The 16,805-nt window shown below is 41.7% G+C and overlaps 2 protein-coding genes across 16 annotated transcripts in view; one reads left to right on the top strand and one right to left on the bottom strand.

Moving 5' to 3' along the window:
- The window catches only part of ABI2 (abl interactor 2), a 123,102-nt gene extending 118,901 nt beyond the window's left edge, over positions 1–4,201 (top strand). For 6 of the 7 annotated variants that reach the window (XM_060623078.3, XM_060623076.3, XM_060623074.3 and 3 more), the window contains one exon: positions 9–4,201. In XM_060623078.3, the coding sequence (XP_060479061.1) occupies positions 9–82 (74 nt within the window). In that variant the 3' untranslated portion in view covers positions 83–4,201. The remainder of the gene's footprint in view (positions 1–8) is intronic. The other variant, XM_060623033.3, reaches the window with a different exon arrangement.
- The window catches only part of RAPH1 (Ras association (RalGDS/AF-6) and pleckstrin homology domains 1), a 155,401-nt gene that overhangs the window by 45,396 nt on the left and 93,200 nt on the right, over positions 1–16,805 (bottom strand). For 5 of the 9 annotated variants that reach the window (XM_078450964.2, XM_078450963.2, XM_078450965.2 and 2 more), the window contains 2 exons: positions 14,911–15,053; positions 4,694–12,281 (listed from right to left, as the gene is read on the bottom strand). In XM_078450964.2, coding sequence (XP_078307090.2) covers positions 10,227–12,281; positions 14,911–15,053 — 2,198 coding nt within the window. In that variant the 3' untranslated portion in view covers positions 4,694–10,226. The other 4 variants (XM_078450969.2, XM_078450971.2, XM_078450968.2 and 1 more) reach the window with 4 other exon arrangements.

Raw genomic sequence — 16,805 nt, 5'->3', positions numbered from 1 at the left:
TTCCCCAGTATTAAAAAAGCAAGCTGAATCTGAACAAATGGGTCTTTCTGCCATTATTACTATGCTGACCTGTTTGGATTAAAATAAAGTGACCATTTCTAAATATATCAGAGGTATAATAGCATAACTCTGTAAAACAAATCAGGTTAAGACTGATTCAGAAAAAATCTGGGATTTTTCTCAGGAATACTGTACACCCTTGGGATTTCTCCTCCTGCAGAATCTGTGGCATTGGATGCTCTTCAGTGCCTGTGCTAAAGGGTCAGCCTTGTGGTCTCGCGCCGTACCCGCACCCCACACTTTCTTCCACTTGTATGAGGAGAAGTGAACTAGTATTTAAATACCATACTTAACCATTTTTATAATTGTTTCGATGGCTTATTTCCTCTTCACACTGTAAATTCTGCATTCTCTCAGCACTTTGAGTGCACCAGATGAGTTAACGCTGCTGACTTGCATCCCTTCATGTTTTTCAGTTTGTAGACTGAGGATGATGAAATGAGTCCCCAAACATTCTGAGGGTGGTTAACAATCGCTGGCTTGATCTTAATGTGCTGCTGCTGCATGAGACTGCATTGCCACTAAGGGCTTGTGTACCCAGATGTGTGAAGTGTGGTAGCCTGGATCGTATACTGAAGTAGGCGCGTGAAGCTAGATGTGAGGTCCTGAGGTTCTGAAGAGATTGAACTGTAGAAACGTTCTGCTCAATAGGCATTCTAAACCCTTGCCTTAGGCATTCTTTCCAGGAGTAGAATCTTGGAGGTCAGACCAGTTATTTCTTTACTTCTTTCACTATTTAGAAAAAATTCTTTTTTGGAAAATAGCAGCTACTTTCAAGTCTCTTAACAGTCACTGGGAACAAAAGTCTTGCTACCGTCCTCTCTGTTGTTAATGGCCAGTGTTAGCTGCTGCTGAGTAGTATACTCAATTCTAGGAAAGGGAAATACTCTCCCAGTTTTGTGTGACTGGCTTTAGTAGCTTCTGTTGGTGAGAATTTGAACCTTGTACCTCAGACTAAGAATCGTGGGATAAGAGGTGTAAGGCCAAATACTTACCTAATTACATTGCTAAAAATTAATGTAATGTTGAGAGAAACAATAACAAGTATTTCTTTCTGTCTGTACAAATTATAGCTTCAAATGCAGTGGAGTTTGTAAGGCAGGTGGATTTACTCATCTTCTTTAATCAGTATAAAAAATAGTGGAAACGTCCAGGAGGGCTTGCTGCTCAGCAGGTGGAAGCTGTGGCGATGACCCAGCTCACAGACCTAACAGTGCTGTGGGTTTGTCCCAGTCCCACGGACTTGGCCAGAAGAGCCTTTTGCCAGGTCATTTTCCGGTGCTGGGTGAGAGGGGAGAGGCAATAGCTGCATTTACTTCAAGTGAAGGCCTTTAACAGGATAGTAGAGGTCGATAAATTTGAAAAATGAACAAGTGCGCGCTAGTGTGTGAGGGAATTCGGTGTAAGCAAAAGTTAATATTCTGCTTATAAATCTGAGCACAGAACTTCATCCCCATTTAACGGAGACCCAGATATAGAGTTCCCTTATCAAGACTTTTCGTTTTAAAGTTGTAGGGGTTTTCCTCCCACACACTGCAGGTTAGCTGTTTGCTTTTAGATTTCTTCAACACTTTGAATTTAGTGTTCATTAACTTGCCTCTGCTCCATGCTTTTGTTAGGTCATCTTGACATTCTTTACTCCCTGTTTTCCTTCAAAGTAATGGCCCTGAAGTGTCGTCTGAGCCTTCGGGTTCATTATGGACCTGGATAGATTAAACTTTTCTTAGTGTTGGTGTATAACTAGGAAACCTGTTTTGAAATTAGATGTTCCAGTTTTTACTTAAATAGCTTTGTGCTGAGAAAGCTTAGTGGATTTTTAAGGCAAGGAGGTATTTTGAAATCCAGTATAGTTCTCACAGCTCACACCTACAGAAGCAGAGAAGATAATTGTGCAAAACAGTTGGTGGTAGTCCGCGTGCCTGTTGGACCCCTTCTGGATTGTGGGGTGCAGAAGACACTGATGAAGTCCTTCATACTGAAGACCTGCAGCAGAGGGGGATCCATGGGTCAGCTTTTTCTTTATTATTTAGTACTAATCTGTGTGATTGTTTTAAAAAAAACCTGTTGGATTTTTGGCATATTTTAAATTTTTGTACAGTTTTGAATTCTCTATATTGTCTTGGAAGGATGCTATGTAATGATGATAGGCCAGGCCTACACTAATTGGAGACTTTTAATGTATGTAATATTTCATAGATTGCATGCTATTAATAGTCTGTGAAGGTAGTATTTCTTGATTTATCGTAAGTTTCCCCCATTTATCTTTTTATAAACTACAAGATGGTAGTAGGAATTCCAAATGAATACAGAAATCTTACAGGATACATAATATTGTGGCAAAGATGATCCAAGTCTAAAATCTGACTAGTAAGCAACCATTCTAACAGGATAGAGGGAATCTAATGGGAGAGGGGAATTTTTTCCTCCTCAAGTGCTTTTTTTTTCCATTTAAAAAAAAAAAAGTGACTTAAGCACCTCACCCCCCGCCCGTTGCTTTTGGTACTACTATTTAAAAGGCCATGGGGAAATTAATGAAAATACACTTTCTTGTTGACCTTATGACCAGGGCAATAAATTTAAAAACCAAAATCTAGCCCCGAGAGATTCAGCCTGTATTGGGAGTAAATAGGAGTCTTTTGAAATGTCTTGATCAGTATTTTCCATTCTTTTGGCTAGTTGCCTTCTATCTCCCTCAGGGGCACCTGCTGTTCCCATCTTAGCGTTGGCAAGGGCCTGCTACTTTTGCTGTATTCCTAAAAGTCACTAGGTGGGACATTCTTATCCCTCCCTTTCTTTCCCCCTCCTGCTGCTGTTTATTACCCAGCTAGAGAGAAGGTTTTGTGCATCTTTACAGTGATGTCTGCGATGCAGGTGTGCTCCTTAGCTGTCTTATGTTGATTACTGATGATTACTTAAAAGATTTTTCTGCTGGAGAGGCATCAAAATGGTAGTTTGCTTTTATCCTTTTGTGTTCATTTTCTTTTAGCAGGTACCTTTCTACATTAAGAACTGTTCCTTTATTTTTATTACCTTTTCTCCTTGGTGGAGAGAGCATGACATGTTCTGAAGGCCACCTTACCCTCTGAAAAGGGTTTGATGGAGGAATTGGCACGTGACTGCCAAGTCTTCAAAAAGAAGGGATCTGAATCACTTCCCATCTGTTCACTTGTGAACGTCTTTGGCCAGGAACTCCTGACTGGTGTGAAGGTGATGATTTCCCTCACATGATTTACTTAGGATCATAGAATTTTAGAGCTAGAGGATCCATTTTAACTGAGGAGGTTAGACGTTTCGTTTCAGGTAACAGCTAGTTAACAGTGGTAGAGTTCCTGACTCAACGCCTGGTACTCTTTCTACAACTGTCTTAATTGAATGTGCTATGTTTCTTTAAAAACTGAGTTCTACTTGATGTCTTCAGGAAGATACTTGAAAAGATATGCTGTTTCGATAAATACCATCAGTATTCAAATTGTTTAAAGGAGTGTACTAAGTGCAACCTTAATTAGTGAAAATAATCATTTTAACCCTCTACTACACTCAGTACTATGTAGCAAAAATAGGTTCTATTATTTCAACACTGGCAGGAGCACAGCAAAAAGCCTTATTGAGAGAGCCTTATAAATGGAGGCATTGTGCTCATAATCTGAAGTTTACTTTATGCTGATCTTTGTTCCTATTTCTTAAGAATTTCATAATTCTTAAAATTGACAATAGGGCCTAGCTATGTATAAATGATCCTTGCTAAATATCTTGAGGTTTTTTGTAAAAAACACAAAAAGCTTATTTTCACATTAAAATGGTAATGTCTTTTGCAACTTCAGAATTCTATGGAAAAGCAGTTTTTCATACTTTGTGTCCATGCATCTTTCTTCTTAAAATGGTTTACAAAAAAGAATGTAAACACTTGTGATCTGGCCAGTTGTATTTTTAAGCTCCTGCAGAGAGGGTTGGTGTTCTGAGTTGAGTAGAAATCATGCAGGAAAACTTGAGGGAGCAGTCTGTTGCCAGTAATGTTTTTTGTGTGTGCCATTAAGCCACCTCCAGATGAGTGGGGGAACATTGACTTCTTAATTTCAAAAATTGTATTTGAAATTGTTGCTGTGTACTAAGAACTTGACCTAAATAAAATTCTACAAAGTAAGTCCAAATGTCTTGTGAATGTATTTATGCAAGTAACCAAAGAGGTTAAGTACTAAGGTGAGTAAGCTGAAATGTATCCTCCTGTGTTGCTCTAAATTGTTTTCTGATCACTTGCCCCCAAATACAATTCTCTTAATATAAAATTCTCTTAATATAAAAAGAGCTTTTTTTTTGCCTTGGTTTGGCAAACTCACGGTGTACATACCTTGACATGGCGACATGGCAGGCCAACACATAATGGTGATAGCAAAGCTTTAAAATAAAAAAGGTTGTACTTTGTTTAAGAAGAAAAATCTTAAAATTTATTATCACTACTTAATTGCTAATGTATTCAGTAGCCAAAGCTTTCTCATCTGTCAGTAAAAACTAAAGGTTAATGAGTTGAATGTATTTAATTTGTTCTTACCGCACAGCTTATTTATGGGTACCACCAACATGAACAGCGAAACCAAGTTCTTAATGATGTCAATCCACAAACAGTCAAGTCCCCATGTTTAAATGAAATCTATGTATTCTTTTTATTAAGAATTGGGTAAGCTGACATAATGAAAACACATAACTGAAAACAAATTTACACTGACTGTATGACTACTGTCCTAAGCCATTACAATATTTCACCGACAGTAACTGGTAGGAGTAATTTGGAAAATAACTTAATCCAGCAGAACAAAAAAACATCGTCAGTAGTACTGAATATATCTCTCTCATATATATATATATATATATATATATATATCTCTATATATATCTATATATAGGTTTGCACAATCAGGGAGCAAGGCACATAATGAAATGAGAGCGTACATTTAAGCAGAAGAAAATAGCAACAAAGCTGAAAGAAAAATTGTAACTTCACCTTTACCGAGCTGTGCATAATCATAATGGTTTGAATAATGTCCTCTTATCAGGTACTTTATAATGCAGTTCTTTTTGCCGCCTTTTTCATGCTTTAAAAAACTATATTCCTACACTGTATCTATTTATTTATAACAAAGCTCCCACAGCCTGGATGTCAGTGTAAGCCTTGACTCCATTTTTTAAAGAAATGGGAAAACGAGCAATCCCAGTTAAATATAATGTGCAATTTTCCTTTGAAACAGTAAACAATGATTTTTACAATATTTAGCACAAGCTAATGATACCGTAATTGTACATTTCTATAAAAGGAGTTCACTAGTGGCTAATGATAAAATTAAGCAAAATCATTTGAAACATTCCAGTTAATGCTTATTTTCGAGGAGGGATTATTTACAAGTAGAGAAAAAATATATAGGAAGTAGGAATCATGAAAAGTGGCAGTTTTTGGTATTAGGTTACAATAAATCAAACAATGGACAGTTCCCAAAATGCAAAGACTTTAAGTGCTGCAAGCATGTTCTGCCTAAGAAGAGGTTGAGGCTTCAACAATGATGAGCTTGGTATTAATAGCCATCCGTGATCATTGTGGTCACTTCTGAACTTAGCTACCTTTTAATACGCAGTACTTGCCATCACCCTGACTTGACTTACTTCTCTAAATGTCTTTGGTAGAAAGTGGCCACTCTTCAGCTAGATGAAGCCATCTCTTGTGAGACAGACATTTTTTCTATTTCTGCACAAACTACAAATACTCATCTTCCTTCTCTTTCATTAGCACCTCAAAGTTTGCTTGTTGGATTTTTTTTAAATACTATTCCTCCAAGAGAGTTCAAGGCACTGGGGATTATAGCAGATAGTGTCTTCTCTTCAACAAAGAGCAAATGAATTGGAGATGTTTTCCCTTATGTGTTTCTCAAGTATATTCTTTTTATTTAGCAAATTTACAGCTATATTTCAGGTTTCTTTTACATACAGACCTTCTGAGGGCACAATAAGAACAGAGCACTTGTTTAGTTGGAGAGACAGCCTGGTAAAGGTATAGAGATGTTCTTCTACTGAATGTTTAAAGGAAAATAAATCTTAAAAAATTGTGGGATATTGTATTGCATTTCTCTGTACATCAAATCTCAACTTGTGAGTGATCACATATTCCTACAGGGTTTGGGATAACCCACTTTATATAAATAAGTGATGTCAATAAAACAAGACTCGAAGTGCCAAAAGATACTTGCAACCTGAAAGGGAGTTTTAGGACTAGACATCCTCTCATCAAATGTGTAAGTCCAAATTATTATACCTACTTTATTTAAAGCAAGTAATTACCTCTGTAATCATACAGGGCCATAGAGGTTTAATTGGTCTAAACTTGAATAAAATGTGAGACATTCTATCAGTTATAATTTATTGGCTCTGAAGGTATATGAAAAAGCTTGTTAACATAAAACTAGGGAAAAAAGGTGACAAAGGGTTCTGTTGGTGGCTTGATAGTCAAATAAAACCAACCCATACCATTACCTGACACTTTTTTTCCAGGCTATTTTATAACCTTACATCCCTGACACAAGGTGATAAGCAGCTCTATTCCCCCAGAACAGCAGCTTCTCAAACTCTAACTGGATGCACAGCTCCTATTAACTCTTGATCTCAGAGTCGTCACTCCACTGGAATTACTTATTCATGACCTCCCAATTTTGTTTAAACTTTGTTGATAAACTCGGCATTGTTTTTAGTGGCAAGTAAACTTACACAGAGAGAGGACTTCCAGGAAAGTTCACAGCCCTTAGCAGAGTATGCCATTGGTGGGCGGGAGCACCTTGATTTTAGAGGACTGTAAAACACCATCACCTCTACATTACTTTGAAATTTTCTCATGAAAATCATTTTCCTGTAATTTTGAAATGTCATCTTTCTCATCTTAAAAAGTCCCCAAAATTAAAAACAAATTTACAGTTAAATGAGTACCTATGAAAACCTTAAGAATACTTAAGAAAAAATTACAGCAGCTAAAGAAATAATGTATTTGAGTAGTAAAAGCCCAGCTGAATAAAACTGCAATACAGAATAGTCTAGCATTTGTATTATTACCTAGAACCTAGTGTAAGTTGTTTTATCAACAGAATAGGCTCTGCTGCCTTTCCAAGTTGGTGCCAAAACTTTAAGCCCAGGGTGGTCTAATTCTGAAATTATCTGTGGTAGAAGTTAAGGGGGTCACTAATTAACTGAGTCACTGGCTGAAATAGGCACCTGTTTGCACTGCCCTCAGCAGCACGATGAGCTCATCCATGCTGTTCATTTTTCAGCACAGCCAAGTCTCAGCTGTCCAGATTTTCGTCTCTGACCAGATGCGGCTATGTGGGGTTGGAAGAGCTGCTGAGCAGAAGGCAGTGGAAGAAGGCACAGTATTAGTGTCCTTTGGCAGCAGGTGTTCTCCACAAACACACCAGAGAAAAGTTACAAGAACAGAGTAGTGTCAAAAAACCAAACCAAAACAAAAAAGCCCACAGAACTACATCCCAACAAAAATCCAAATTTAAAAACACTCCACTAGGGAGTAAAACACTAGAAGTATAATCTTTTTTTTTTTTTTTTTTTTAATTCAGCGTTTCACAAAAAACAAATGGGAAAGTTGATTAATAGCCTTCTCTGTCTTTGGAGATAGGTAAAAGAAAACAGCCTATTGTAGACTAGCCATTGGATTGGGGTAAGAATGACAGAGTTCTTCCTCTGGCCCTCTTCTCCGTGCCATGAGCATTCTAAAGGATGGCTGCTCTTTCAGGAAAGTGATATGCTGGAAGCTTCAGTTCAAGATGACTATCAGGCAAGAAGGCCTAAGGAATCCTACAATGACTAAACAGAGGCTGTACCTTAGGGCTCAAATCATGGGTGAAGGAAGACTGAGGGCACATTATTGTCCCCCTCCCCCCCAAGCAAAGCTGAAGTCCACCTATATACACATATACGTATACGTATACATATATATAAAGGCCACCATCACAACAAAAACCCTAGTGATGAATACGCCACTGTATTAGTAACTTTACCCCACAAATAAGGGTGATCCTTAAAATACAAAGCTGCAGGCAGAACACAATGGGAAATTCCTTCTCTCGTGAGTTACAGTGGAGCGTGGCAATCTGTATTCAACCATTACCCAAACTGCTGTGCATGTTAATTAACAACGCAGATGTGTTAAAGGTCGCTTTAAAAGCCTAAGGATATCAAGCACACAGAACTTTGAGAACAAATGAAAAAGTCCCAAGTACCTTTTAAAGAAGCAGGGCTTTAAAAAATGCACAAAGGTACACATTGCTCTGTAAGCACATGAATATGCAGACCGATACCCTGGGGCCGTGGCAATGGTGAGGTGCCACTTCACATCCTCTCTGGGGCCATACTTTTCTGGAGGTGGCTTTATAGGAATATCTTGTGTATACAGTACAACTTTTGCTTATTTTTGAATTATTTACTATCTCTGCCCCACTGCTATGGCATCACTTTTTCCTTATGGGACAATCCTTATTTTGCACTGGTAATCCGTATTCACAACAGGTAGAGACGTTCATTTACAAGATGTGCTCATTTATCACTGCTGGGATGGCTAGTTTTTATTGTGTAAGAGCAGCTCTGAGGTTGCATTTTATTTGTAATGGTCACTTTATCATCATAAACTGATGAGACAGTACATAGTTCACATACCAAGGAAAATTCACAGGACAAAAAAAAAAGCCTAAGTATAATGCGAAGCATACAGGATTGTAGGGTGTGATGAGAGTGATAATTCTGTGTTATACCAAATTGCACATGCATATCATGTATTGTCACTTTGGACTACACTACTCCATCAGAACACCTGGTTAACCTGGACAAATCTCCACAACCAAGCTATGGCAAGCAAGAATCCTAGTGCACTCCAGTAGCTGAGGATGAAATTGTCAAAAAGCTCATTTATATTTTTCCCTCCCTGTAGGACAGTCCCATGCTTAAACGAAGTACAACCTGATTAATGATACCTGCACAGGGGCCAGTTTTGTTCTTTCCTAATCACCCATCCTAGAGCAACACACAAAAAATACGCATTTCAGAAGGTAACTTTGTTTTTTGTAATGATGCACTATTTCGGACATGGGATGTGTATACTTGATACAGCAATTGTCTACAGATATCTACTATCAACGTCTACCTAAAGCACACACTACAACTGGTGGGACGGAGCATTCCAGGGGTACCGTGTCAGACATTCTCTCACAACAAATCAAAGCAAGGATCATGAAGCCAAGCTTGATGAGGCTTCGCAAAGCTTATGAAAAAGATTCCAATGGTACAAAAAGAACTACCCGGGATTATAGTACTAAATTATCCATGTATTGTAGGTGAAGAGCTTACCTGTGACAGAACACATCCTAGATACGGGTGGGATCATGGCAGCGATACTGCAACTAGAATGGTTTGGTTACATCATATATTTACTGCCTATGCACGAGCACGAACAGATACGGTGTCTGTGAAAACTTCCCCATACTGCACTATTTCTCCATCCGTGATGCTGACAGAGTTTCCTGATTTAAAGTGCCCCTTCATGTACAGTCATGAAGTGTCAGTCAAGCAGTTCGAACTTCAGCCAAATGGGGAACAAACAAACACAAAAGCCCCATTGGTACACCAAACATTCTGTTGTCTTCTCAAATTGAGACACCAGCACATAATCCATCTATTCCTTAAGATATAACACAACGTGCACAGACAGGCTGTGCATGGACACTTATAAAATGCCTTCTAAATAAGTCATTATAAGTTTTTGGTCCAATCCACATGATAGATAATAGAAATCATAAGGGACAGGACACAATCCCCTTCCAGGCCTCTTCCACCCAAGATACACAAACCCATTTTCAGATTAGGAGAGAAAAGGAATAAATAGATTCACTCTCAGCTATATATATATACATATACACATACATATATGTATACATATATATACATATACATACACACACTATATGTGTATAGCTATGTGTGTCCACGCAAATGTACACACACATAGAGCTGGATACTACCTGAATAACAACATCATACTAGGAGGCTCTGAACACCAGAATTCATAGGTGATCAGGTGAGCTGATTGTAGAACTGATTACAGACACCATGAAAATAAAGTCCTATGGTAGCTACTACCAGTCTCTTGAGAGCTTGGTATTCTGGTCTCTCTTGGGGGGAGCGGGAGGGGGTCCTCTCCGCAACGTTGCATAGCCCGATATATGACTCCCTCCGTAGCCAGCTTTCTGTTGATCAGAAAGCAGTTCAGGGGGGGGCGGGGGCAATGCCATATCATCCATGGTGGCTGTGGGTTCTGCTCTTGACATGCGGGAGGAGGAGAGTGAGCCATGCCGGGTGATGGACTTCCGTTGCAGTGTCCTGTTGAGGTCAGCTAGGAATCCAGGCTGGACACTAAGGCTGGATTTGGGAGAGGTGGGCACTTGTGGCACAACTGTGGCCATTGTTGGCTGCTCAGAGATCTCTGCTTGAGTGAGGCGGGTGCTGTCATTCCGTTTGGGTCGTGTGGGGGGAGGGGCCTTCTTCACGGATGTTTTGGACCATGGCTGGGGTTGAGGATTGACAACTGCCACTTTTGGAGAGGTGTTTCCCGAGAATACTGCCGGAATCTCTATGGGGGGCAGAGGAAGCTCTATTTCAGGTGGAGGAGGTGGAAAGTCAGAATCAGATGGAGGAGAAGGAAATTCTACCACGGAGTCTTTTCCACGTCCACTCAGAACGGATGCTTTTGCTGATACACATCCTTGTTGGAGAACTCCGGGAAGGTTAACTCCAGAAAGATTCAGTTTTCCAGGTTTGGGGGGTGCTGCCGGAGGGGGGCTCTCTTTGCTGGGAGACCCTGACGGTTCTGCTGGCAATGCGAACTTGCTCACTAGACTGTCTACCGAGGGTCTTTTGGGCTCAGGGTGCTCTGCGCAACCGCTGGACTTAATGCTGGAGTTTCGCTGTGGGGTTGGGGGAGGTTTCTTTGCCCCGGGGCTGGACGTCTTACTGGTCTTTTTGCCAGGAGATCCACTTTTGTCGGAGGCGGAGGCTGGAGAAGCTGTGGGTGTGGCTGGCAGTGGTGGCGGGGCTGAGGCCAGCGGTGGTGGTGGTGGTGGTGGTGGTGGTGGTGGTGGTGGTGGTGGAGGAGGAGGAAACACCAGGCTGCTCTCAGGTGGAGGAGGAGGGAAATCCGGAGAAGGGACAGGGATGGAGCTGGGCTGCCACTTAGGTTTTGCTTTTACAGCAGGAGGGGACTGAGGGGCCACATTTGCTGTGGGGGGCTTTAAGGGCTGTGACTCCACGTGAGGAGGGGTTGGGGGGGGCGGAAACTGGCTGGCTATCTGCTTCACTACCGAGGGCACCGAGGGCACTGGAGATAGTGGGGAGGGAGGCGGTTTTACACAGAAGCTCTGCTGCTTGGGTAACGTGGGTGGCGGAATAGGGCCAGGAGGAGCAGGGGGAGAGGGTGGAATGTGGGAAACAGGAAAAGCTGGCTGCTTTTTTGCGGGGGGAGCCGGAGGAGCAGGTGTAGGTGGCACAGCTTGTGTCATGACAGGTGGCACGGTCTTGGTGCCGGTCGGTGGGGGCACAGTCACAAGGGGTTTGGGGGGTGCCTGGGGAGGGAGGGGTGCAGGGGCAGGAGGGGCAGGTGGTGGTGTGGGAGGAGCCACTTGAGTGGCATGCTGCACGTGATGAATCTTCAGCGGGGGAGGGGGAGGGGGAGGGCTGAACTGTGGGAGGCATGGGGTGCAGGGCACCGGTTTTAGCTGGGCCATAGCTGAGCCCGGGGTGGGGGGTGGGGGTGGAGGAGGGGGTGGGGGAACCACTCCATTGGGGGGCACCAGGATCTGAGGTTTTCCTGACTGTGGGGTGGAAGCCAGAGACTGTATCACTGAGGGTGGTGGAGGCTTGAATAGGGCTCCCGAGTGCTGAGAAGCATTCTGCAGCCTGGTTATTGTGCTGTACTTGACAAACATCGTGGCTGCTGAGCCTGCAGAAGGTGCAGACTGGCTGGGCAGGGGAGGGGGAGGTGGGGGGGGAGGGGGCGGGGGTGGGGGTGGGGGTGGGGGCGGGGGCGGCAGAGGTGGGGAAGGCTGTGAGGCGGTGTAGGGGGTGACCAGCTTGGGCTGTGGGGATAAAGGGGGCATAAGTGAAGTGTAGGGTCGATTCAGAGACTCCATTCTGGCCTAAAAGGAGTATAAAAGGGGTAGTGGGATGGGAGAGAGAAAACACAACAAACACAACAGTTACAGAGGTAAGCTTTGCGTAAAACTAAACAGCAAGGAATCTGGGACATGCAAGAAAGGACTCAGCAGTGGGACATCACAAAGGCGAAAATCGGACTCCCTGGGCAGCAAGGCACAGCATTTGATCACCCAGCACTACTCTCAAACGGCAAGACTGCCTAACAATCTAGGAAAAAGGTCCTGCTGCAAAAGCTGTTGACGGGTGACGGGCGGCCTGATTTCTGAGCCCTGACTTTCTCACACCTGCCCTGAATGGGCACCCCCGTGGGTGGACCTCCGAGCACAGACCCCACCCGGACTGTGGCAAGTGGAGACGTGATGGGTCGAGTTCACCTTTCAGTCTGTGGCTGCATCCACATCAAGCAGATGCCATAACTGGGTTTAGGAGTGCTGGTGGAGGGCCTCCTGAGGAATGAGGATGGCTTTTTGATGCTAGCAAGCGGACACGTGAGAATATGAGAATGTTCAGCAGGCGTGCACAGTCACACAGGAATGAATGAGCTTGACACACACACTCGTGTTCGTGTGAGACATTTGCATCCAACATGCACAGAAGTCCAGCAATGCAGGTAAAGGGGGGGGCATTCTTTACATTTGTGTTACTGGAAAATACATAAAGAAATGCTTCATAAACATTACAGCAAAAGATCATTAAAATACCATCACAGAAAAAGCCAGGAGAAAATGAGAGGAAACCTTTGAAAACTAGAGTAAAGAAGATATATCAAGAAATGGGAATGAGAGTTTGCCAACAACCTGCTGACCAGCCCATCTGGGCATCTCTGGCATTGCCTGAATTACCACATTTGGTCATCCATTTCACGGAGCCAACTCACACAAGAATGTGGTTCAAGTACTTTTGAAAAGAGCAAAAGAAGGACCCTTGGTTTATTAAGTTTGGGTACATCTTTTAGGTTCTTTGAACAAACTGTGAATATCCAATATAAATCATTTGTTTCCAAATTATGAATGACATCTAATTAGCGTCAAAAATGCTTAGGTTAGTAGACTAGAAGGCTGAATTCTAATGCCCATTAGGACACTCACATGTTTCTTTAAAAACTGCACAAAATAAAAGCATTAGTTTGGGAGATTTGGTTACAGGAGTCACCCAGGTTAATGTGTTTCCAAGGAACAGTCCCTGACCTTAACTTGACCCTGTCTTGGCTGCTGCAGGGGTGCAGACCTTAGCTGTGCTGGCCTTCTCATTTGGTACCTGAGGCTGAGGTAACAGAAGAAACACAGGGGTGGGGGGTCAAGACAAACAGGCTAGAACCCCTACACAGCAGGGTGCACGCTCCTGAAACTACTAAGGCGAACTATGCTGCTTCATCACACAGCATTTGGACCTTTGTTTTCCTTGGCCTTTCATTTCAAATGCACATGGAGAACACCATTAAAAATTTAGTAAGGGAGAAGACTTTTCTTTAGATACCTGAATTGTATAAATCTGCTTTTCTACATATATAAAATTATTAGTACCAGATAGGGCTGTTCCACCCAAATTGATTAAGTGGGGAAAGGCAGACCATAATTTCTTAAACGTATGAACCCCTGATATGGGAGTTAAACAAACTGGCAGTGTTGTGAGAATTTAGGTCATTAGAACCAATTCTCAAATATTTATTTCTAAGACAAAGTGTTCCATCCCCACACTACCACTAATGCCTCTAAGAGCCTACTACTAACAGCCTACTAATGCCTCTTCCCGAGGGCCAGTTTATCAACCACATACATAAATAACTGGATAAATTAAGGGAAAATATCTGTTTAATTCACATTGGTGAACACACTTGTGTAAAGTGATTCAGACCAAAACAACAACAACAACAACAACAACAAGAAAAACCACAATGATTATTGGGTAAAAACACAACAGTCAGGCCAGGTGTGCCACTGGTCCTTTGGTGATGGTGTGGACTCCTGCCTGCTCAGAGGGCAAGGACAGCTGGGACACAACACTGCCCACAGAACTTCACAGGTAGTGTGATATGATGTCTTCTACTTGGGCTAAAGAACCTCTGTATTTCTGAATAGTCTTGCAATAATCATACTCGTCCTTCAGTGTCATTGAAAAAACTACCATACAAAGCTCAGGGATCCAAAATTTTAAGGGGATTCATCTGAATTTAGTCTTCCACATATACTAAAATTTGAGAGAATTCATCAATGTGCAGAGAAATGCCAAAAAAGCATAAAGGAAAAGACGACAAAGGAGTGAGTCTAAATTAAATTAATAACAAATAATGCACCATAAGCAGCTTCTCTGGAACAAAATTAGGGCACTGGCACTAAATGGCGTTACTCCATCCAAACTGATTAAGGGTGAAAAAGAAGAAATTGTTATTTCTTAAAAATGTGAGCCACTGATAAAGTCGTTAAACTGCTAGTTTGAGATCTTAGGGCATTAGAGTCAAGTGACAGATACTCATTTTTGAGGAGAAGTCAAAGTAAGAATACTGAAATAGGGCCCAGAGAGTCCTAACCAGGGAATAAAAGAGCAACAAACTAAACCCATGAAACGTCAAACAGATTTCTTCCTATCAATGAACACAAGTGTGTTACCTACCTTGCTGGACTCTTCTAACTGAGTGCCCCGTTTCCAGGCTTCAGAGAAGATGGAGCTCACAATGCTCTGGGAGCGGACATGTCCTGCTGGCTGAGTGTCAGACACTCCACTGTCAGACTGGTTCGAATGGTTTGACTGAGACTCTTTAAAACAGATTTTCAAAAATAGGATTAAATAAGTCATTGTTGTGACAATGTGAATGTGCACACTTAGAGAGCTCTTTTACACAAGACAAGATGCTACGCCACAGTGCAACAAGTTACTTTTACTCAAACTCATTTCATATAAACACTGTCTGGACCTTCCACTAGAAAATTTTTATCTTAGGGCTAATAGGAAATCTTGATTCTTTTTAAATAGTTCACCATGACAGGCTGACCGTTACAATGAAAGGCTCGTGTAACATTACTGGTATCCTGAAAACTTCTTGTAAGAACTCCTAGCAATTAAGAGAATCAGTAAACTACCAATAGAGGAGTTGAATTTTTTTTTCCAATCACATCTTCATTACACCAAGACTCAATCTTTGTATACACCCCTGCTTCAGACCATCCTAGAGAGTTCTCACTTACAACTTCAGATCATACATGAAGACTACTTCCTTTTTTGCCTGCAGTGACTACTACTTAGAACTACACCTGTGTGAGAAGTGTTTTCTAGGGATTCAGGTATTGGCACCACAAGGCAGCTAGCCACACTGCAGCCTGGCCTCCTGGTAAGGCAAGAACACCTCTTCGAGGGAGCTGGGTATGGTGAAGGGTACACTGCAATCTGACATCCAGGGAACTGGGGAGATTAAGTCACTGGACCCCAAGTCAGGCAAGATAACCATGCAGAAGGAAGCACCTAGCTCAATGATGGAGATTCAGGTGTTAAAGTAGTCCCATCCAATACTTGGTGAAGGGGGGGTTATTATCAGATTGCTTTATTAATCAAGTCCAGCCAAGGTAGCCAAAGAAGTACACAGATGACAGCCACAAACTCCTATGGATAAAGTCAAGACATATCCTCAAGGCAAAAATATAAGCTATGAGATAAAACCTACTCTGTTTTCTTCTTTCTCCACCATCTAATTGCTGAGTGTTTTTTAAGCTTTTAATTTTAATTCCAGTATATTAACATACAGTGTTATATTAGTTTTAGGTGTCCAGTATAGTGATTCAACAATTCTACCCATTACTGAGTGCTCATCATGGTAAGTGTACTCTGTAATCCCCATCACCTATTTCACCCATCCCCCACTCCCCCACCCCTCCTCTCTGGTAACCAGCAGGTTTGTTCTCTATAGTTAAGAGTCTGTTTCTTAGTTTGAGTCTCTTTTTTCCTGTTCGTTTGTTTTGTCTCTTAAATTCCACATGAGTGAAATCATATGGTATTTGTCTTTCTCTGGCTTATTTCGCTTAGCCTAATGTTCTCATGCTGCATCCTTGTTCTTCCAAATGGCAAGATTTCATTTTTTATGACCAAATAATATTCCATTATGTGTGCGTGTGTGTGCGTGTGTATACCACATCTTCTTTATCCATTCATCTACCAATGGACTTTTGGGCTGCTTCCACCGTTTGGTTATTGTAAATAATGCTGCCATAAATATAGGGGTGCATATATCCTTTTGAACTAGTGTTTTTGCATTCTTTGGGTAAATATCCAGTAGTGTGATTCCTGGTTCTATTTTTAATTTTTTGAGGAACTTCCATACTATTTTCCACAGTGGATGCACCGATTTGCATTCCCACCAACAATGCACAAGTGTTCCTTTTTCTCCATAACTTCAACAACACTTGTTTCTTGTGTAATTGCTGAATATTTTTTAAAAAGTTGCGACTTCACTAGTGTATGTCCCTATTTAACTGCTATTCAGGACAACAGCCTGTAAGATAAGAGGCTGGAATATG

This window comes from Panthera onca, chromosome C1 (genome assembly GCF_046562875.1).
Source record: "Panthera onca isolate mPanOnc1 chromosome C1, mPanOnc1 haplotype 2, whole genome shotgun sequence".
NCBI classification, from domain to species: domain Eukaryota; kingdom Metazoa; phylum Chordata; class Mammalia; order Carnivora; family Felidae; genus Panthera; species Panthera onca.
This window is presented reverse-complemented; position numbering and strand designations above follow the sequence as displayed.